General features: G+C 62.0%; 5 protein-coding genes, 1 non-coding gene and 1 pseudogene across 6 annotated transcripts, besides 1 other annotated feature; all 7 read left to right on the top strand.

Moving 5' to 3' along the window:
- Positions 1-3,261: 3,261 nt before the first annotated feature.
- LMJF_31_0490 (hypothetical protein) lies at positions 3,262-5,730 on the top strand (the record flags this gene model as incomplete). Its single annotated transcript, XM_001684982.1, has 1 exon — positions 3,262-5,730. One exon carries the CDS (start codon positions 3,262-3,264, stop codon positions 5,728-5,730), a length of 2,469 nt encoding a protein of 822 aa, XP_001685034.1.
- A 654-nt stretch (positions 5,731-6,384) lies between these two features.
- Positions 6,385-7,806, top strand: LMJF_31_0480 (conserved hypothetical protein; the record flags this gene model as incomplete). The annotated part of the gene is made up of 1 exon (XM_001684981.1): positions 6,385-7,806. One exon carries the CDS (start codon positions 6,385-6,387, stop codon positions 7,804-7,806), a length of 1,422 nt encoding a protein of 473 aa, XP_001685033.1.
- Positions 7,807-8,441: 635 nt separating this feature from the next.
- Positions 8,442-9,131, top strand: LMJF_31_ncRNA1. Its single transcript, XR_002460985.1, has one exon. It is a non-coding gene (non-coding RNA).
- A 708-nt stretch (positions 9,132-9,839) lies between these two features.
- Positions 9,840-10,568, top strand: LMJF_31_0470 (conserved hypothetical protein; the record flags this gene model as incomplete). The annotated part of the gene is made up of 1 exon (XM_001684980.1): positions 9,840-10,568. The coding sequence occupies one exon, from the start codon at positions 9,840-9,842 to the stop codon at positions 10,566-10,568; it is 729 nt and encodes a 242-aa protein (XP_001685032.1).
- Positions 10,569-12,340: 1,772 nt separating this feature from the next.
- LMJF_31_0460 (putative calpain-like cysteine peptidase) lies at positions 12,341-14,539 on the top strand (the record flags this gene model as incomplete). The annotated part of the gene is made up of 1 exon (XM_001684979.1): positions 12,341-14,539. The coding sequence occupies one exon, from the start codon at positions 12,341-12,343 to the stop codon at positions 14,537-14,539; it is 2,199 nt and encodes a 732-aa protein (XP_001685031.1).
- A 2,617-nt stretch (positions 14,540-17,156) lies between these two features.
- LMJF_31_0455 lies at positions 17,157-17,675 on the top strand (annotated as a pseudogene).
- Positions 17,157-17,675: a sequence feature.
- Positions 17,676-19,108: 1,433 nt separating this feature from the next.
- LMJF_31_0450 (putative amastin) lies at positions 19,109-19,702 on the top strand (the record flags this gene model as incomplete). Its single annotated transcript, XM_001684978.1, has 1 exon — positions 19,109-19,702. The coding sequence occupies one exon, from the start codon at positions 19,109-19,111 to the stop codon at positions 19,700-19,702; it is 594 nt and encodes a 197-aa protein (XP_001685030.1).
- Positions 19,703-20,138: the final 436 nt, after the last annotated feature.

Genomic DNA, 20,138 nt, shown 5'->3' with positions numbered 1-20,138 from the left:
CGCCCCCTCCCTCCCCTCTCACCACTCCCCTCAAGGGGGTGTGCGGCGAGAGCACCCTGTTTCTGCTTCCCTTTTCCTCTCATACTTCGTTAATTTCTTGTTTGCTCGTTGCTCTCCCGGCACGGCCCCCTCCCCGCCCCGCTCCGCTCCGCACGCTCTGCTCGCCTGTCCTTCGTGCCCGTCTGCTTTTCTTTCTTGGTCGGACCGCATCTCCGTTCCATGCCTATTCATGTTTCTTTTTGGCCTCCGCCGCGCCTGTCTGGTGTACCGGTGCGACAACTTTTTTTTTTGTTGTATTTTGGAACTGTGGCGGTGGCGGCGGTGCTGGTGGCGGTTGTGCCACCTCCACTACTCCCCTCATCCTCCTGCCACCTTCATGGTGCACACACACACAAAAAAAAACATAAAAACCCTTCGCCCTTTCGACGTATCCATTTCTGCAGGAGCAGCAGCTATACAACGAACGCGCACGTGGAGCGCACACGCGCAAACGCTTTACCCGTCCCTCTCTTTACGAGGTGCCTGGGTGTCTGCGCCTGTGCGTGGGCTTCTCCTCTCGTGCTTGGCCTGTCGCGCTGGCATGGTGTGGGCCTCGCCGTTTTGCTCCGTTGTCACTCTTCTTTGTTGCTCCCCTCCTGACCGGGGGAGGGGTGGTGGTGGTGGTGGATACCTCAGTGTAGTATCAGAGCGCAGCACCCCCACTCTTGGTGTGGGCGGAGAAGTCTGGGCTGGCGCCTTACCGGGGAGGCTGGCGGTTGTGGTCAGGCTTGCACCAGCCCACTGCGCATCCTGTCGGCTACTCGGCAACGATAGCAGGCTATGGGTACGTTGAGCGCAGACACATGCTTATGCGTGGGTCCCTTCCGCCTGCCACACCCACTCGTGTGAGAGGCGTGCGGATTCAGAAGGTGGAGCGCCCCTGCAGCCACAGACGGAGGGCGGCGTCCTATCTGTTGCGTCACATGCGGGCAAGCCGACCCCAGACACGCCCCCTCCCCAGGCAGCAACGCCGTCCTGAAGCTGGCCGCAGGATGCGAATAAATGCGAGCAGTGCGCGCGCTGTCATGCACAGCTGGCATGGTGTATCACGTCCGAACAAGGCGTCCGGAGGCCGGCGCGGGGGAGCGCGCGTGATGGGCGACAAAGGCGCAGCAGTATGCACACCGGTCAGCGCCACAGCGCATGCGTGCGAAGTGTGCGCCGCCTCCTGCATCCGATCGGGGGTGGGCTGATGCGGCCCAGGTGCCGAGAGCCTGAGCGGGGCGCACCCCGAGTTATACCGTCGAGTTCTCCAGACTCCATTGCACGGAGTCTCCACCCTATATTATATGCAACACCGCGGCCTGAGGCGACCGCGGGTGAAGCATGGCATACGCAGGCAGAATGTGCAGGGTCTCAGAGGGCCCTGGCCCGAGGCAGGCCAACTTCCGCTCTGAGCGCGTGCGGCGTGCACCTTGACCACTGCTTCCCCACTACCCGCACAACGGACGCCACTGCTTCCGTCCTGGAGCAGGGGACTTGGTGCGGCCCGCTGGCATCACGGCATTGCTGTCCACCCAGGCCCGTTAGAGGCATGGCCCGGCTCGACAGCTGGACCCGCGTCCGAGACGACGAGGCTTTGGCCGTATGTCTACGAAGGCCGATGAGCTGCGGTTGCATGTGCATACATTTGCGGACGGCTCATGGTAGAACGGACCCACGTTGCGAAGCGAATACCGCCCTTCCCCTGCACCCCTGCTTACTCCCCTCTCTGAACATTCACAACATATCTTTGCCTCTCAGCCGTCTCAGTATTTGTTTCTTGGTGTCGGTAGGGCGTGGCGTGGTGTGTATATATGTGTGTGCCCCGCCTGCGAGGCTTCCCCCCTGTCCTCCCCATCCCTCTGGTTCTCCATTCGCTGTTTCTTTCGGCTCTGGTGTGCCGGTGTTCGAGCACCTCCACACGCAGGCAGGTGCGCGGCACCCGGAAGCGTTCGGTGGATGCACAGCGGACAAGCACCATTGGCAGGGATGAGGGCAGGGGTACCAGGTCATGCGGTGTCTCCGCTTCCCCCCCCCCTCGGCGGCGGATCGCTCACCGGCAGCTTTGGTACGAAGGCGTTTTTTTTTTTACCTCGGCGCGTGTGCATCTGTCTGTGCGGCCGCTCATATATCTGCCGGTGCGCAGCAGCTATCCCATCTTCCACTCTTCCACGCTGCCACCTCTCCCACCCCCATCCATCCATCCATCCATCCATGTGCGTATCTTTTTTTTTTCTTTCTCGTTCTCACGATCTCGTGCAGTTTGTACGGGTCTCTGCTGGTGAAGTAGCGGGCGTTGCCGCGTACGGTGCCTGGAGGGAGGGGCCCTCTCCCCTTCTTCTGCCTTCTCACCCTTGACCTGCCTTCTTTGCTGCGACGGTGTACTCTTTTGGCTTCTCTTGTGTATGCTTGTGTGTTCGTTGGTTTGTTCTCCGGCGCATCGTCCTTTCTTGTTTTTCCTCCTTCGACGTTATTCTTTCCCCTCCCCCCGTCCTCTTTTTTTTTTGTTCTGTGAGTGTGTGTCTGCTCGCTCGGCGTCGCTGTCTCTCTTTCCCCTAGTGGGGTGCGAGCACGTGTCTCTGCCGCCTTGTTGTTACTGCGCACATGCGCACTTGTATGTGTGTGTGTGTGTGTGGTCACGGAGACGCATGCCGTCCAAGCTGTGCAGCATATCTTTTGTTGGAGCGAAGAACAAGAGTCAGGGAGGACGGAAATCAAACAATACAAGCTGGCACTGTCGTCTTCAAGCACAGCGAAAGACATACTGTTTCAGACGCCAGGCTCTCTCCAGTTGATCTCTGTCGATATAACCAACCTCTCGCCACGTCGATCACCGAGGGCAAGTGCGCAAGGGCAGTCGAAGAGAACTGGGTAGATGACGGGCACAAACGCTGTGTGTAGGCGCATCGGCACGATTTCCTCGCCCCTACCCGTCTCGTGACGCTAGATTATTCTTTCTCTCTCTCTGTTCCTCGCCTCACCTTCGTTGCACCTCTCCTGCTGCATGTTACCGCTGGCGCTTCCCTCTTGTCGCATGTGATGGGCACCAACACAACTACTCCTACCGCCTCGTGGCCTCGTCTCGTCTTCTAACCTCCCATCCTCGTTGGTGCGCACGCGGCCGGTTTCTCCAGACTGCGCGTGTGTCGCGTACGTGTCTCTCTCCCTTTTCGACGCTGCTACAGTTTGCCGCGTCTGGACCACGGCGCAACACCTTTCTCTGCTCTCTAGAAGTGTGGGATGGGCGCCTGCTGCTGTAAAAATCCCACCTCCTCCGTGGCGATGGCGGTGGGGGAGGGGGCCGAGTCCATCCCTCAGGGAGGCGAGGGCAGCGGGGGTGCTCCCACATCGAGCACCTTCTCTGACCCTTCTGCGCACTCCTTCGCTCTGCCCAGCCACTCGGAGGACGAGACAGTCACGGTAGCTTCTATGCCGTTAGCCTTGGTCAGCGCAGACAAAATCGGCGCTGAAGGGCACCTCGAGCGCGGCGATGGATCTGATGAGCTCGCGAGTGACACATGGCCGTCGTTGGCCGTCCGAGTCTGGCGCCGACGCGGCGGCGTATCAGGCGAGACTACCTCGTGCGCTCTCACCGCTGCTATGTGGCAGTGGCGACAGCCGCCTTCAGAGAGGCCGGACGAGTGGCAGGTGCTCCGTCGCGTGCTGTGTGCCCATCCGCTCTTTGCCGTCTGCCGCGACGATGCGTCGATGCTACGGGATGTCGTGGAGGTCTTTGAGAGGCAGGAGACGCCGCCAGGAGAGGGGATTGTGTCGCCAGGGGACAGCTGCGCTTTCCATGTCGTGGTGAAGGGCAATGCTGTCGCAGACGTCGGCGATGGCGATGCATTGATGGTACAGGAGCCGAGCAAGCGGCAGGAGTGGGCGGTCGGGGACTGCTTTGGAAGTGAGGGTCTGCTCTACGTCTTGAATCCAGGCGACGAGGGCGCAGCGGTGTGCGCCGCGGGCCACCCAGATGCATCTTCGCCCACTGTCACGTGGCGGCTGAATCGCGTGCTCTATCAGATGCTGATGCGCACCTTCTACGATGACGCACACCTCCAGCTCATGAAGTACCTTTCCCAGTCGCCGCTCTTTCAGCATCTGTCTCGTGCACAGATACGACACCTCTGCGAGAGGGCAGAGATGGTGACATGGGACACATCGGCGCGTTTGCTGCAGAGGGGTGAGGCGCCGACCGATCTCTTTCTTTTAATGTCCGGCTCTGTGTCCCTCATGCATGTCCAGCGGGGCGTCGGGGGCCAGGCAGGCGTGACACGTGTGCAGTCCACCGTTCTCGGCGCAGGCGACTGCGTGGGCGATGCCGAGCTTCTCCTCTTGCACCGCGCAGCAGACGAGGAAGACGGCACCACTGCCTCAAAGAGGCTGACAGCGATGCCTTCCTGCTGCACGTACGCAGTACAGCAGCCGGTGCAGGCGATCCGCATCCCTATCGAAGATCTACTCGCCGTGCTTTCAGGGCACGATCTGCAGCACATGCGGGAGCGCAGTCGCAGCGTGCGAGAGTTGGAACTGTGGCAGCAGCAGGTGCAGATGCCGGGCGGCCTGCGCTCTCTCGTAGAGGAATGTCTCGTGCTGAACATCTCCAACACCAACAGCGACAGTGACAGCGACGGCAATGAGGATTCGCTGGTGTTGCAGGGAGGACCCAGCGTTGCTGCGTCTCCGCTGTCGAGGCGGCTCTCCGACGACGCGTCGCAGGATGTATTTGTGAAAGGTGCCGATGCGACGGCCTTCTTCCTCAAACAGATGTTCTCCCGTCAGACGTATCGGCGTGCGGACGGGCGAGAGCGCGGTCTTTCCATGGCCGCCTTCGCCCCGTGCCAGCGATACCGAGTTGGGACGGTTCTGTTCCACGTCGAGTACGCTGCAGGTGGCAACGGTATGCTACGTGATGGTGGAGGACTTCCGCCAAGCGATGATGCGAACGGTGCAGTGAGCGCAGCAGGCTCTTCTGCAGCTGCGGGGTCTCCAAAGTCTCCTGTGTGTCTCTACGCCGTCTTCTCCGGCGAAGTAACCGTCATGAACAGCGACACGGGCGAGGCCATCTACCGCGTCTCTCGTGGCAACACGCTCGGTGAAGAGGCGCTTCTTGCTCCGCTGCGTTGCTGCTCTGCGACAACCTCTCTGCGCACGCACGCGGTCGTCTCCAGCTCCGATGGGTGCGAGGTGTTTGAGCTCAGCCAGCGCGCGTTCAAGAAGTTCTTGCAGCGACCGTACTGTGAGGCCCTCCGCGACTTCTGCAGTGTCTTCTCCGCCTTCCCATTCGCATGGTGTTTTCCTCAACACTACTGGTATTTTCTGTTCAACTGCACGACGGAGCTCGAGGCAGTCGGCGGCGACCTCATAGCCGTTCGTGGGGCAGACTGCAAGTGCGTGTCGCTCATCCTCGATGGCCAAATCGGCGCCTACGTCAGAAGCAGTGCAGCGGACAGTGGAGGGAAAGAACAAAACAACGATGAGGAGACGTCGGTGGCGTCGTTTGCGGCGGGCGACATCGTCGGCGGGTGGGAGGTGATGGAGGGACGCCCCTCCAATGTAGCGTACGTGTGTGTGTGCCGCGCTCGTATGCTGTGCGTTCCGGCCGAGTCTTTTGCCAGCCTCTTTTGTCCAGTGATGCCATATCTGCGGTTGATGTGGTCCGAAGGGCGATATAAAAGGGTCATGGCGGTGCCAGCGACGGAAGGCTGACCAACTATGGCACTTGCGAACACATGAATCTCTGCGTGCACATCGCTGTTGCCACTGCTCCCTTGGCATGGCCACGCCGTCCGCGCAAGAGCGCTGCGGCGACGTGTCGCATCATGCGCCTCTCTCTCTCTCGCTTTCGTGCGAGCGAGCCTCTGCTGCCCTTTGTCCTTATCTGTATGCGTTTTCAAATCGATCGAATGCTCGGTAATCCCACCTCAGATGCTGCGCCTTCCCCCCTGACTCTGCTGGACCAAATCCATGTGCGTGCCTGCGAGTGTGTGCAGTCAGCGGCGAGGTCGCCATCTTGTGCCTTGTAACACCTTGTCCGCTGGCACACGTTTTGCGCGAACAGGCATGCGTATACCCGACATGTCATTCTACCCAGTTGCTCAGCCCATTCTTCAGATGTAAAGCATACCCCCCCCTACTGGAGTGCGCTACCTTTTCCCTTGCCCTTGGCGTACGCTCGCTGTGCCTGTAGTCGCGCCGCCCTTCTCGTTTACGGCGACTACCGGACTTGCCGCACCGCGACTCCCCTCCCCCGCCCGAACAGCAAAAAAGACGAAGATCTGAGGGGTACACACGCGCCAACTGTCCTTCGCCCACCTCTCTGTGTTTTTCTGTTACCAGAGCTCGTGGAGGTCACTGCTGCTAATGTTCTTCTCTGATCTTTCCATTCCTCTCTGCTTCTGTCTTACGTGCCACACATGCTCGTACCCTCGTCCCCGCCGTCGCACCACTCCCCGGTACGTCTCTGCCGCACGGGTGACTGTTATCGTGCGTGGGTGGCACCTTTGGGGAGGGGGTGCGCCTCGCACAGAACACCACGCGGCTCCGTTGTACAGACAGACACAAGCGTCCTTCTCTGCCCCCGATCACCGCTCGATCTTGGCCCCTCTGCGGGGGTGCCACAGCGCGAAAATGCTCCGTTGTACAGCTCTTGTGCAGCTTCGGGTGCTGTGTCTGACGATGCTGCCCGACGGCGGCGCGCTTACGCCGGCGCTCCGTAAGTTGGGTTACACCCCGTACACCCTGCGCTCCACGTACCAGCAGGGCCACGCCAGCACCCACCCTTTCGAGTGGTCCCAGCTGCTGGATGGCAAAACGAATGCGTTGCCTGCCAAGGTGCTGGCGGACTACGACGCCGTCGTCGGCCCACCGGGTGCCATAGTGTACGACGTGCTGCTGCGCCAGGCACCGATCTACACCAAGGTAATCCTGGTCGAGGAGACGGAGAAAGATAAGTGGGCAGAGGAGTACGAGGCATGCCTGGAGCGCTTGCAGATCTCGACGAAGCGCGCCTCGAAGAATCGAATAACGCAGGCCTTTCAAAACATGATCGCCAAGATGGTCGTCGGTGGCGATGCATCACGAGCGCCTGCGGCGGCCTTAGCTGGTCCTAGCTCGTCTCTGAGCACGAGACGCTCTCGGAGCCACATGATATCTTCCTCCGATGACCTGCGCCACTCCTTCGCTGCGGAGGCAGCGGAGTTGAAGCGAGGTTTTGGTGGCAGCAAGGCGCCCTCCGCCACATCTGAGAGTGCCCCTAGTGAGGATTTTCGCGGCACGGCAAAGGCACGACACGCAACGAAGGAGAGGAACGCGAATGATGGCGAACTGCAGCATCCGCGCGCTGTCGCGCTGCAGCTGTACGAGGAGAGTGTGCGAGTGTCGATTCCATCCTGTGCGCTGCTTGTGTACCGCTACGGCGACGGTTGGGAGCCGCTCTGCGCCTTCCTTGACAAGCCCGTTCCCTCCATCCCCTTCCCTGAGTACGATGACGGCCTTCGTGTCCTCGGGAACCTGCAGGAGCGAATCGATCGGGCACACAAATTGCAGTACGTGGTGGGCGGCATCTGTGCTCTATGCGTCCTGATGACGGTGCTGCCGCGTTGCGAGGGCAGTGTGGAATTTGTGAAGGGCCTGTACACGGACTACCAAGTGGCATTCGGTGCTGACAGTGCTGCGTGTGCTAGGAAGACGGCCGAAGGCGGTTGCTCGAAAGCGGAGCCAGAGAAGTTCGAGACCGCGTGGCAGAAACGTGGCGGTTCTGTGACGCGCACCGCAAAGGAGTGAGGGGGTCCGGTGAAATCGCCTCTGTATACGTGTGCGTGCCTGCAATGGAGCAGCGAACTGAAGGCGGTGGTGGTGTGATTGGGGCGACTGTTCACACAATGCGTAATCCAGAAAGAAAAAGGAGCGTTTCGATCGTCATTTCTGCGTGCCAAGGCGAAGAGTGGCGCGCCATCGAGAAGGAAGGCAGACATGGAGTGGTGAGTACACGTGTGGGAAGAGGGGTGCGTCGGTATTGGTGACGTCTGTCCTCGTCACGTGGCGTCGCACACGCATACCTGTATGTGGACCATTTTCAATGATTTTGGTGGGCCTTCCTCTCTCTGTTTGTACTTTCCTCGATCGCTTGCCTTGCTCTCCTGCCCTCTCGCTCCTCCGGTGCCCCGTCAGCGTGCGCATGACCCTCTTCACAGACCAGTCAAATCAGGAGCGCGTTCTGTGCGCATTCGTTGTGCTCTTGTGCGGCCGGCATCGTGGACTACGCGGCTTCCTACACCCCGGGCAACACACCCAACCCTCACAGTCTCCGTGCGTCTCTTCTTGTTTGTATTTGTGCGACAGAGGGGTATCCAGCAGCTAAGCCACCGCGCACCACCTCTTGTCGCTCCTCTCAACAGTCACCGATGATGCTGTGCTGATCGCTGTATGCATTCCGGCAGGCGACTGCCGGCCAGCGCTCGCGTGCCCGAGTCAACGAGCTGCGAGTACTCTTACCTGATCCAGCTTCCTTCTCCATTCACACAGGTGTCCTTTCGAAGCGGCTGCTTCTGCTCGATCCATCGCCGCAGACGGCGACCTCACGCGTGCCGCAGGACGTGGGCGACAGCGGGCTCACAGGCATCGCCTCCTGGCCCCGCAGCACAGCGCCTTCCGGTCAGGCGTTCGTTGAGCACCGCGTTGGCTTCATCGCTCGCCACAGCTGCTCTCTGCCGGCACACATAGCCGAGAAGCGCATCGCGTACTTACTCTATCCGCAGCCTCTCAAGAAGCGCATGACCAATGCGTAGAGTGCAGCCTATCTGTATTACCGATGGGTCGATGTGGTGGCGCCGCTGGAGCAGTACATGACGGTGTCCGCCGTCGCGGCGAAGCTGTGTGAGGTCGAAGACGCTTGGGGCATGCTGAACGTGAAAGCTCTCCACTCGTCTCTCGCCACCGTGTTCGCACGTCGCTTCGTCGAGGAGACGCTCGTCGCGAGCGGGTGGCGGCGTCGCCGACGAACCTCTTCCGTGAACTGCCGCTCACGGCGCGCTACACAGGTTTCCAGCCCTGCCCGGTGGGGGAAGCCCACGGAGGCGTGCGCTACAGCTTCCGCACGACTAATGCGGATCTGCCAGGGCTGCTAAACCTTGCCGTGCACCCCGCCGCCATGGTGACCTTTGCAGTCGTCTTCGTCTTTCACGCCGAGTGGGAGCTCGTGCAGAGGCGAGGACGGAGGCTGGTGACAGTCAAACTAGTTTCGCTCACCGCAGGGTCCCTATACCGGAGTCGCGACGCGGGCCCCAATGCCGAATGAAGCCCGCTTGTAGCATCCCCATCAGGAAGCGGTGGCGCTGGAGCCCATGAACGGCTGGACAGATTTTGCGTCTCTCACCAGCGGCTCCCGTTTGTGATGCGCTCCACAAAGAAACGCAGACGAAAGGAGAGGCTACGACAGCGTTCAAGGCGGTGTTGCAGCGACACAGCGCGTCGTCGCGTGTGGATGACGGCAGTGGGACGTGCGGGTGTGTGCGGACCTCTGTGCTCGACGTATTTCATTCCACAAATGGCCTTGACACATTCGTAGAAATTTAACAGTAGCTGACGAAGCAGTCTTTGCTCTCCGCAGGGTCACGGGGCGGTGTCGATCGAAGCGTTCATACGGTGCAGCCTCCCCCCCTCTCCCGCGATGCTGCCTCTCTGTCTCTCCCTCACACCGCTTCTGTCCTCTCCGCCACCCCTATTTCTTCACCTCTGCGAGCTGTTTCGGTACTCTTCCCGCTCAGCAATCAGAGGGTATCGCGGATCCACGCATAGTGGGCTGCTGCTGGCTCGACATGGCGGCGCCCCCCAGAGACTGTGCTCCGCGTCCCTCGTTGGATGCAGGCATATTTTTCCCCGAGGACAGGCGACCCCCGCAGCCGCTTCACGGCCACGGCTTTCTGCTGCACGGCGCCCGGGCAGTGGGCAAGACGTCTCTTGCCTTCCAGGCAGCCATCAACACCGTCCAGCATACCGGCGGTAGCGTAGTGGTGCTGTGCCAGGAGTCTACGCTGTACGCCAAGGTGCCGCAGCCCTTCACTCCACTGAGCTCCTTGTCCGAGTCGGCCCTCGGCCACATCGAGTTCATCTATGTGGAGAGCTGGACGGCGGCACTGCGGGAGATGATGGGATTTCGCACGACTCGAACAGTGCCGGCGCTGTTGCTCGTTGACGACGACGGTTTCGAGGTGACGGTGCCGACAGATGGTCGCGGCAAGCGGTCCGGGCAGCACCTAAACGTCCTCGTCGATACCGCTGCCGCCTCGTGTCTCTCCTATTTGGAAAACCTCTATGACTGGATGACCCGCCACGATCGCCCTTTCTTCTATGTCCTCGTCACAAACCACCTTCCGGAATCCGCGACGCAGCTGTCGCTTCCCTACGCGGCCTTTCCGCTCGTGAACGTGTGGGTTGGCGCGTCGGGGACGGTGCAGATCACCCCAACCCAAGCCGGTGGCGTAGCAGAGGTGGTGCCCCCGCCTGCGTATCTTACGTGGCAGAATGGGCTGCGCATGAGGGGCTGACGTATTACAGGTGTTGTGTGCTGTGGACTGTTGTGTGGCATTGATGAAGGCGTGCTGGGCCTCTCACGCTTGCGCTGCCGCTGCTCTTGCTCTTGCTCTTCTTCCTCCTCTTGCGCTCACTGGAGGATTCGCCGTACAGACACCAACAACAAAAACACGGAACCTTCGCGACGCCCGAAATGTGGCGTGGCCACAGAGCACTTTTAGTCTGCTGCTGTCGTGTCATCCTCTGCGCCCATATGGTGGACGAGAAGGTCCAGCGTGGATAAACTCTGTGAAGGATCAGAGACACGGGCGACACGTGCACCGCTGCTCCTCCCCCTCTCGTCTTCGACAAGGTCTCGTTACCGAGCCAACACAACCGTCTTGCATGTTGTCTCCTCACCTCTGCCTTCTCTTTGCTTTTCTTCCCTCCGTTCTCCTCTGTTCTGTTGCGGCTTCGCTGACTGGCCCCTCCCCACCTGTGGCACATCTCTCGACTCCCTCCTCTTCTCCCCTCCTCTACCAAATGGCCGTTCTCTAACGCACACATCAGGCGCCCCTCACCTCGCCTCGTCACACGCCTGTCGGCCCTCTCCCCTCTGTTCGTCGAAGGACAGCGTCACCACGAACAGCGGCACCACGAATCGCACACGGGTCGGGCTGTTTGCCGTTGTGAGGGAAAACGCTGTGCATTTCAGTCTGCGGGTGACCTCCTTCAGCTGCTGTTGCGTGACACTTCCAGATGTGTCGCTGCGAGGAGCCCGTCTGCGCATCCCTTCCCCCGAGGTGAGGGCGGAGGGGGGGGGGCGTGCAACAGAGATGGAAAGAGAGAGGCCTCGCCGTGTTGCATTCGCGGCGTTGTGCCGTGAGAAGTTTTGTGACTGCTACTGTACGTGTTTTGAGCATCTCACGCCGTTTTCTCTCGAGGAGGAGGGGCTTTGGGCTCTTCCCCGCTTCCCTTTCGTCATTCGTGGCACTCGGCCTTTTCCTTGACGAATCGAGGTGAGGGGACGACGACACTGCAACGCTGCCTGGGCCTCTTCCCCTTTTCGCTGTTATTCTCACTTTTGCGTCACCCCAGATAACGGGGCGACACCCTCAGTGTGTGCGTCATTTCAGGGTCCAGCACCCCCGCCCCCTCGGCGTGAGAGGGAGCCGAGCAGTGTCCCCCCTCCGCCTACCCCCCTGCTAAATGCTGCACCAACTCTAATAGTGCTAGAGTCAGGTGCCTACGATGTGAGGAGATCAGACCGATGCACCGCTACTGACGATGTCGGTTGTCAGGTCACGCATGGTGTGGCGTCGGAGCGACACGCAGCCGTGAGCAAGCTTGTGCCACCCATATGACGGGTGAAGCGTCCGCGCGACCCGAGCATATCCCACCCACCCACCCGAGGCCCTCGCTGTCTACTGCTGCGGGAGCCCTGAGCCAGCCTGAGGAGGATTGCACCGCGCGGTGACCGGCAGTGATGGGAGAGGCTGCGAGGCGACCTGCGGGGCGGGTGGGCAGGTGGAGTTCGGGCCAGAGGCCGTGCTCCGATGCCTGGGTCAGCGGATAGCTGTGCCGCGTGTCTACCGCTGCTTCGCACGACGCGACGCGAGCGTGTGAGAGGACCGTGGGGTAGAGCTGAAGTGAGCGGGCGCTGCACGGCAGAGAATGGGCACACGTCGACGGAGGACAATCTTCTGTGCTGCGTCATTATTTGTCGTCATGGCACCTCTGTCTCCTCGAAAGCATCGCTCATTGTGTCTGCTGTTTTTTTCACGTATTTGCTCGTATACGTCACGGCATGACTGCGATCCTTATCCTTCTTCTCTTCCGCCTCTCTCCCACATCCACACAGCTGCAGTCCTTTCACCGACTAATGGCGCTCTGCGGCGGCAGCTGCACCACGAGCAATGCAGAGAAGCACTATCACCAGAAGAAGGTGCACGACTTCAACTATGGCGGCCCTGCGGTCAAGGGGGAGTGCTACCCCCTCTTTGAAGACGGCCGATGCTACCGGGTAGAGGTAGACAGGCACAAGTGGTTCCTCTACAACGACTCGCTGGACATGGAGATGCACGTCACCTTTACCTTCCAAAAAACGACGGCCGTGTACAAAGCACAGCATGGCCGGACGACGGTGAGGAAGACACCCAAGGGTGGGACGCAGTGCTCCGTCGTTGTCTATCCCTTGGAGACGCTGCCGTACGTGAAGTTCGCCAAGAAGACGCAGATCTCGTACAGCGCCGCGTGCATGTCGCGCGACTTGGCCCCGGGCTACATTGAGAAGGTTAACCGCGAGGCGAAGGCGAAATGCGTGAACGAGACGCAAAAAGTAGCCGGCGTGGCTGGGGTGAGCCGCAACGAGGAGGAAATCCTGTACAAGTGCCGCAAGAGCAAGATCCCATACATCGACATGCACTTCCACCCATCTGAGGCTGCTCTGAGGCGACCTCACGACAAGCAGAGCGTGGCAAACATGCACGCCATCACGTGGAAACGGCCGCAGGACTACATACCGGTGATAGCGCACAAGGAGATCAAGCTGTTCCGCCACGACGTGAGCGCTGCCGGCATTGGGCAGGGTCACCTCGGCGACTGCTGGCTCATGTGCTCGATCGCGGTCGTGGCGGAGAGCAAGACAATGGTGAAGGATATCTTCCGCCACCCTGTCTCCCAGTCCAAGCAAAAAAAAGAGGAGCGGGCGGGCGGCTACCGCGTGTGCATCAATAAGAACGGCTGGTTCCACAACGTCATTGTGGACAGCTACCTGCCGACGTACAACGGAGTCCTTTACTTTGCCCGCTCCGCTGGGGACCCTTATGAGTTGTGGGTGCCGCTCCTGGAGAAGGCGTACGCCAAGCTGCACGGCTCGTACGCATCCATTGTCGGCGGCAATCCTCTCCACGCCCTGCAGGATTTGACGGGGTTTCCGGTGTACTCCTTCACAAACACGTGGAAGGCGGCAGCGAACAGGGAGGAGGTTGCATCGCAGTTCTTCAAGGACCTGCTGCGCTACCGCAAGAATGGCTACCTCATCTCCATCAGCACTCCAGACACGCACACGAGCGTGTACAACGCTGGTAGCGGGAATGCGAACGAGGCTGTACTCGAGGCGCGCTACAAGGCGGCGGGTCTGAGCACAGGCCACTCCTACTCGGTGCTGAAGGTGCGGCAGTTTGTCATTCCGCGAGTGAGGCTGCTGAAGATCCGTAACCCGTGGGGAAGCGGTGACGAGTGGACCGGCGCATGGGGCAAGAACAGCACCAAGTGGCAGAAGCACTCCTTGGTGCGCCGGTCGTGCAAGCCGAGCAAGGTGAGCGACGGCACCTTCTGGATAGAGTGGATGGACGCGGTGCAGTTCTTCGAGGGTGGCGGGGTCTGCATGGTGAAGAAGGCCTGGTACCAGTATCGCTTCCCTGGCCAGTTTTTTGGTATCATCCCGTCCGTGGTGCTCAAGATCGAGCTCAAAAAGCAGCAGAAGATGCTCTTTACCCTGTCACAGAAGGACTGCCGCCTGCGGAGCCCCGACGACCCGGATCAGCTGTACAAGGGGCTGCTTATCTCCGTCACGGGGCACAACGCGGAGAAGGGCATGCAGCAGATTGTGGCCCTCAGCACCGATAACCCCGAGGTGCATCCACCAGAGAAATACGAGTACATGCTTGCCCGTGACGTTGGCCTCGAACTCGAGCTCGACCCCGCACAAGGGCCGTTCTACGTCATTCCGCGCATCATGGCGACGAACCAAAACGACCCGATGGACTTCACGCTGGGCATGCTGACACCCCGCAAGTCAACTGCGAGGGGCCTGCGGGTGTCCTGTGTGCACCTGCCCGACACGTGCCCGACGTTCCGGAACGTGGTATCTTTCCATATGAACGGGGAGGTGGCGACACATGTGCAGTTTCAGTACAAGAAGCGCGGCGGTGCGCCCCGCGTAAAGGCCGGCATCACCGTCTTTGAGGCCACCAACGTGAAGCCAGCGTACCCCTTCCCCTAATAAAAGGGTCTGCGAGTGCGGACCGCGCTCACGGCAAGCGGTCCGCGTTTGCGCACTGGACGCTTTGTGGCTCATACCCGTGCGCGTTGAGGCAGTGCATGAGGTACTTGAGGCTTCAGCCTTGCTGGATGGCTACCCACAACAGTAGGCGCCGGCACCTTTCCACATTCGCACAGCATATCAGAGTGACCTGCACCGAAACAACGTCGCCACTCTTCTCCGTCATGCATGCGGTATCTTTCCACACACCAGGCGGTAGCTTTCGTACACCTTCGTCTTCACAAGCATTGGTCTCTCTTTCATGTTGCGCTCCCTTTTCTCTCGCGAGTTCCGTGAACGCCGTGTCTGCGCGCCTGTCTCACCGGCATTTCCGTTTGTCGCTTCGCTCCTCTCTTACCATCCATGGTGTCAGTGCCGCTGGCGCGCGGACCGGAGCCCTACCATTGTCACCTTCACCCATCGACAGACGCACTTCCTGCGGTGCCCTATCGTCTACACTCCCCTTAACTCTCTTCGCCTTTATCATGCGGATATTCACGAATATTCCTTATGGTGCAGGGGTGTGCCTTGGACAGTGGATGCTGACGGGCAACTGACGCGCTCCCCTTCTCCTGGCTGCCTCCTCCTCTCCGCTCTAGGCCCGCCGGCGAGTGCGCCCGTCCCTGCGGACGGGCTGGGATGCACGGCCGCCCCTCATACCAGGTCCCACGGATCTGACTCCATTACGATCCCTCTCTTATGCCGTTAGGAAGTGTGCCGGAGAGGTGTGTTGCGTACGCGGCTGTGGTCGTGACGGTGCAGAAGGGGCCCCTCTTGTGCTGGGCTCCGATGGGCTGATTGCGGGTGGTTGGATGATCATGGTGCTGCGGGAGGGTGTGCTGGTGTCGGAGGAGTGCGTCCGTCGCCTCGAGGACCCCGCCCAGATCAGTTGCCTCGAAGCGGCCGCCAGCAGATGGGTGGAAGGCGCCCGCACCCGCTGCCGGGAGAAGAAGCGGGTGCGGACATGGGACGCGCTGCGGCAGGTGTGAGAGGGCATGGGTGTCGCCGCCTCTGAGGCGCACCCTGGCGTGCGCCGGCACCGACGGACGAGGGCCCACGGGCGCTCTTCTCAATCGCTTCCTCCGCGTTCGCGCAGCGGAGCGCCGGGCGCCGCACCTGCTACTGCGGCGCCGTCGGCTGCGGACGGCCCCCGGCCTGAGTGCTTGGACGCCTTGCTTGCCGGTGCCGCGGGGATGCCAGCGCCGCCTAGCGACTGCCGACCCGGAGAGCGCCCCCTGGAAGGTGCAGGGAGGGACTACCGCTTTCAGCGCCGCTGCATGCGAGCGGCATAGCGGCCGTGAATGCTGCGGTCGCCCGCGCGCCACTGCGGGTGGAGCGGAGGCGGCGGGTGGGGGAGCTGTTTCAAGGGCTGCGCGCGGGGCGGCGGCCATTGTGAAATGCTGCGATTGCGCCCGTAGCGCTGCCGGCTCCGTCTTCTGTGTTTTGTGAGGGAGACATGAGCTGATGGGGCGGCGACTTGTCCTGTGGCGACGAGGGGTGTGCCGGCGACTCTCCGCGGAGGGACGCAGGGCTGACGCCGCGCTGGACGGCTGGCCGTGGCTGGGCGCGGTGTGCGACGCTGGTGGAGTGGTGGATCGGAGGGCGTTGCTTTCGCCGGGCACCCATGCCTGAGGGGCCGCGGCCCCCGCGCGTGTTGTGCACGGCTGGCGGAATACCGTGTGAGCTGAGAGCCATGCCAGTGGGTTGACACTCAGGCGCTGAAGCGATGCGCACGGTGACAGCTAGACCAGGTGGCCGACCCTGCTGGGCCGCGCGAGGTGCTTGGAGCGAGCAAGATAGCGCGCGGATTGCCCGCATACAGGCTACGGGATCATTTTGATGTGTGAGGCAGGCAGCCGGGTCAACGATTCCGGCAGCATGCCGGTTGAGGGTCGCTCTCAGCAGCGACGAAGCGGAAGTGGCCCCTCGGCGCTGCAGGGGTCGCTTGCGACGGGGATGCGAGCGGTGTCTGCCTTAGAGGAAGAGCCGTGAGGGTGCTGCGCGCGGAACGGACTGGCAGCCTGACAACGGACCGGCTGGGGCGCGTCTTGCGACGGCTGTGGTTGAGGGCCGGGCTCGTGGTGATTGCTGCTCATGGACGGTGGTGGCCACTGGAGGTGGCGGGGCGGCTGTCCTCTGTGTGGTGGCGCTTTGCGCTGGCTGGCCGCGCTGCCCGGGAGCGCCGTGTGTGAGGTGGACGAACGGTGCCAGTGTGCCGCAGCGAGCACGCGACGGCGCAGCAGGCCGCCGACGCCGACTGGTGCTGTGTGCGGCCTCTGCGTCGACGCGGCATGGGGCGGATGGGGAGCCGCGTGCGTGAGGCGGGCGGCAGAGGAAGCCGGCATCACAGGCACGCGATGGGGACATGGCCCCGCCGACCGCGTCGGTGCGGCAGCGCGCCGGGGGGCGCCGTGGTGCTTTTTGTGTGGAGCTGCAAGCGCCGGGATGGCGCAGGGGCGCTGGATTTGGCCGGTGCTTCACCGGCTAGGCGCAGCACACCGTCGCATTGTGGGCCTCACCGGGTAGTCTGTGCACAGTAAGCGGTTGCTGTGCTACGCTGCAATCGGCGAGGGGGGACATGGTCGGCGTCGTCGTGGACGTTGGCGGCGGGAAGGACGCGCTGCGCAGCGTCATCAAAGCACTTGGTGTGCCGGTTGTCGAGGCCTGCGGCCACCCGCTCGGCGTCATGTCGGCATGATGCTGCACGGCCGCGTCCGTGCTGAACGCTGCGACACGCGTGGTTGTGCTGAGGCCGCGTGGGGCGGATATCTTGAGGCGTGTGTGGAGCGGGGCGCTGACGCTGGCGTGCGGCCGCCGCATGTGCCACATCGTGGCAGGGCTGCCGCCGGAGTCGCTGGCCGCGGCGAACACGCTAGTGCCACTGCTGGACCTGCCCTGGGACCCCCACTGGAGCCGCTCTCGCCGGCGTACGAGCACATCCGGCATTGCCTCGACGCTCTCCGCACGGAGGTGTTTGCGGACGCCGTGTGCAGGAACGGAGGCGGCTTGGATGAGCTGCTTTGCCGCATCTGATGAGCGCCGTGCCTGGGCGGGAAGGCGCCCGAATGAGAGGCTGCTGAGGGCAGTGTGGTGCGGCAGGACATAGAGTTGTGCGATCCCGTAGGGTGTGCGTGGCTGCTCGGCGCCAAGCTTCTGTGCTGCGCCTCCCGGTGCTGCTGGCTGTAGACGCGCGATGAGACGAGGATGTGATGGGAGAGGGTGGGTGGTGGATGTGTGCGAACGCGTGGGTGCCGGGGCGGAGGGGCGTGTGCACTGATGTAGCGCCCCCCTCGCGTGCTGCGACTGGCACTGCCGCCCTCGTCACCCCTCGCGCGCACACGGGGTCGCTGCGTCTCACGCCCCCTGCTCTCTGGCAGCCTCCGTCTTTGCTGTGGTGCAGGGCTGCTGCGATGCGGTGTCTGTGCGTGCTCGGTTCGTCTGCGCCCGCCGTGTCTCTCTCTGTTGTGTGCCGCGAGCGGGATGAGCGGTGGCGGCGCGGCGCCGGTGGTGTCGGCGGCTTGTCGCGGAGGTGCCGTGTGCGAGGGCTGCGGCGATGGCTGTGTTTTTGTGTGCTGGTGTCTCCTCCGGCGGTGCTGTGATCGATGTGTCTTCTGCTGTGTGGGCCTATGGAGGGGGGCTGGTGTGTGGCTGCGACGGTGCGTGGTGGGCGGTGCTGCATCCCGCCCGCACACACACCGAGGCCGCCCCGCCTCCCCTGCACACGCGTCTCCCATCGGCGTCACGCAGGTGCTCCTAGGGCAACGCCGAGACGAGAATGACGCAGCAGGAGGCACCGGGCGGTAGGCTGTGTGACTGCGTGTCTTTGCGCTCTCTCCCCCTCGTCCTCGCGGTGTGGCTTGCCACTTGTTTGCAGCCGCGGCTAAACAAAGGAGGCGGGGGTGATTCGCGAGGAGGAGGGCGCTGCGGGTGCGGGGACTGTGTGCGGCGCGGGGGTCGTGGGGGGAGGGGGGGCTGCCCTGAGGGTAGCGAACAGTGCCCTCTGTCCTCTCCGCTTGACCCCCCTCGTGCGCGCCTGTCTCTCCCTCGCTGCCGTTGCGGCGCGCGGCACATCTGCCGGCCTCCTCTCCTGGTCCTTTTCCCTTGTGTGCATGCCAGCAACTGGCCCATGCGCTTCCGCTGTGCACGCCTGGCAGTCTCACCTGTCTGTCTCCTCCCCCCGCCTCCCCCCGCCTCCCCCCCCCACACACTCTCTCTGCCTCTCCGTCCATCCCCTCCTCTCTCCTCGTCGCTTTCTACTCGTGCCCGCGCGGCCCATTTGTCTTCGCCCTCTCACAACACGCGCGCACAACCAAACGAACGCCGACAAGGCCCGCGTGCGCATGCAACGGCAACTCGTGTACGTCTGCATATCTGCGTGCGCTGTCAAGACTCTCCCTCGCTGTCTTCGGCTTGCACCCCCCGCGCCCTCCTCGCCGGCTCTGCTGCGCCATCTTGACCCCCTGCGCTTCGCTCTTTCTCCTGTGTGCTTCCGCCTTGCCTCTCTCAGCTCTCCGTTGTGAGGTTTCGAAAATGGCGTTGAAGCTCGGCATCATTATCTACGCGATCCTCCAGTTCATCGCATTGTTGTGCGTGATGATCGGTACGGGGGTCGACATGTTTCACGTCACGCCGGAGTACTCGTTTGGCGTCAGGTTATGCCTAACCCTATGGGGTGAAAAGCTTGATTGTCGAAAACCCAAAGTTAACAACCCCTCGGATACACGATGGGCGCTTTGCCCTAACCACCGCAACAACTTCCGCGTTGGTCAGGTGTTCGCTATCATCACCATCTTTGTGTACGCCGCGTCGGTCGTGTTTGGCGTTCTTTGGCTGTACTACTGCTCTGGCTTCCGCTGGCTCTGCCTGGCGCTGAACATCGTGGGCGCTGCCACCGCTTGCGTTGTCTGGGCGGTCATGGCGGTGACCTACAGAATCAATAACGAACCACTTTGCGAAAATCTTAGCATAGCCTTCGTTTTTGGCACCGGCTTTGGTCTCTTCGTGTTTGCCTGGATCCTAGATATCCTCGACATCATCTTCCTGATGCGCCCGTTGCAAATCGGGGAGTCCGGTGAGGGTGCGGCACCTGAGGAGCAGAAGGAGGGAAAAGCAAACGAAGAGTAGGAGGGAGCGTGCCGCAGGAAGCGACGGGCGAACGCGACGGCAGCGCGGCAGCCCCACCGAGACATCCTCGTGGAAGGGCCGGCGGAGCTGATGTCGTCGGCAAAGACGGAAGAAGCGGAGGCTGCGGACGCTCGCGCCCGCCTTTTGCCAGCATCTCTCTCTCTCTCTCTCTCGGTACCTCCTCGCGCGTGCGTGCTCCTTCCCGAGTGTGGATGTGGTTTCGCTTGCGAGTGGCAGTGCGGCGTATGCGAGCGCGTACTGACGTGTTCAAGGTCTTTCCCTCGCCCGTCCTCGTCCTCGTCCTCTCCTGCGCGTGTCTTCTGGTGAGTTGCCGCCGCTCCCTTTGCCGTTGTCTTTGCGGTGCTGCACGGCGCCCTGCGCTTTGCAGTGGGCGGCGCACCCTTTGCGAAACGAGAGCGCGAGAGGGGGAGCGAGG

Source organism: Leishmania major, chromosome 31, assembly GCF_000002725.2.
Source record: "Leishmania major strain Friedlin complete genome, chromosome 31".
Taxonomy (NCBI): Eukaryota; Euglenozoa; class Kinetoplastea; order Trypanosomatida; family Trypanosomatidae; genus Leishmania; species Leishmania major.
The sequence above is the reverse complement of the archived record's forward strand: the minus strand, read 5'-3'. Positions and strand labels throughout refer to the sequence as shown.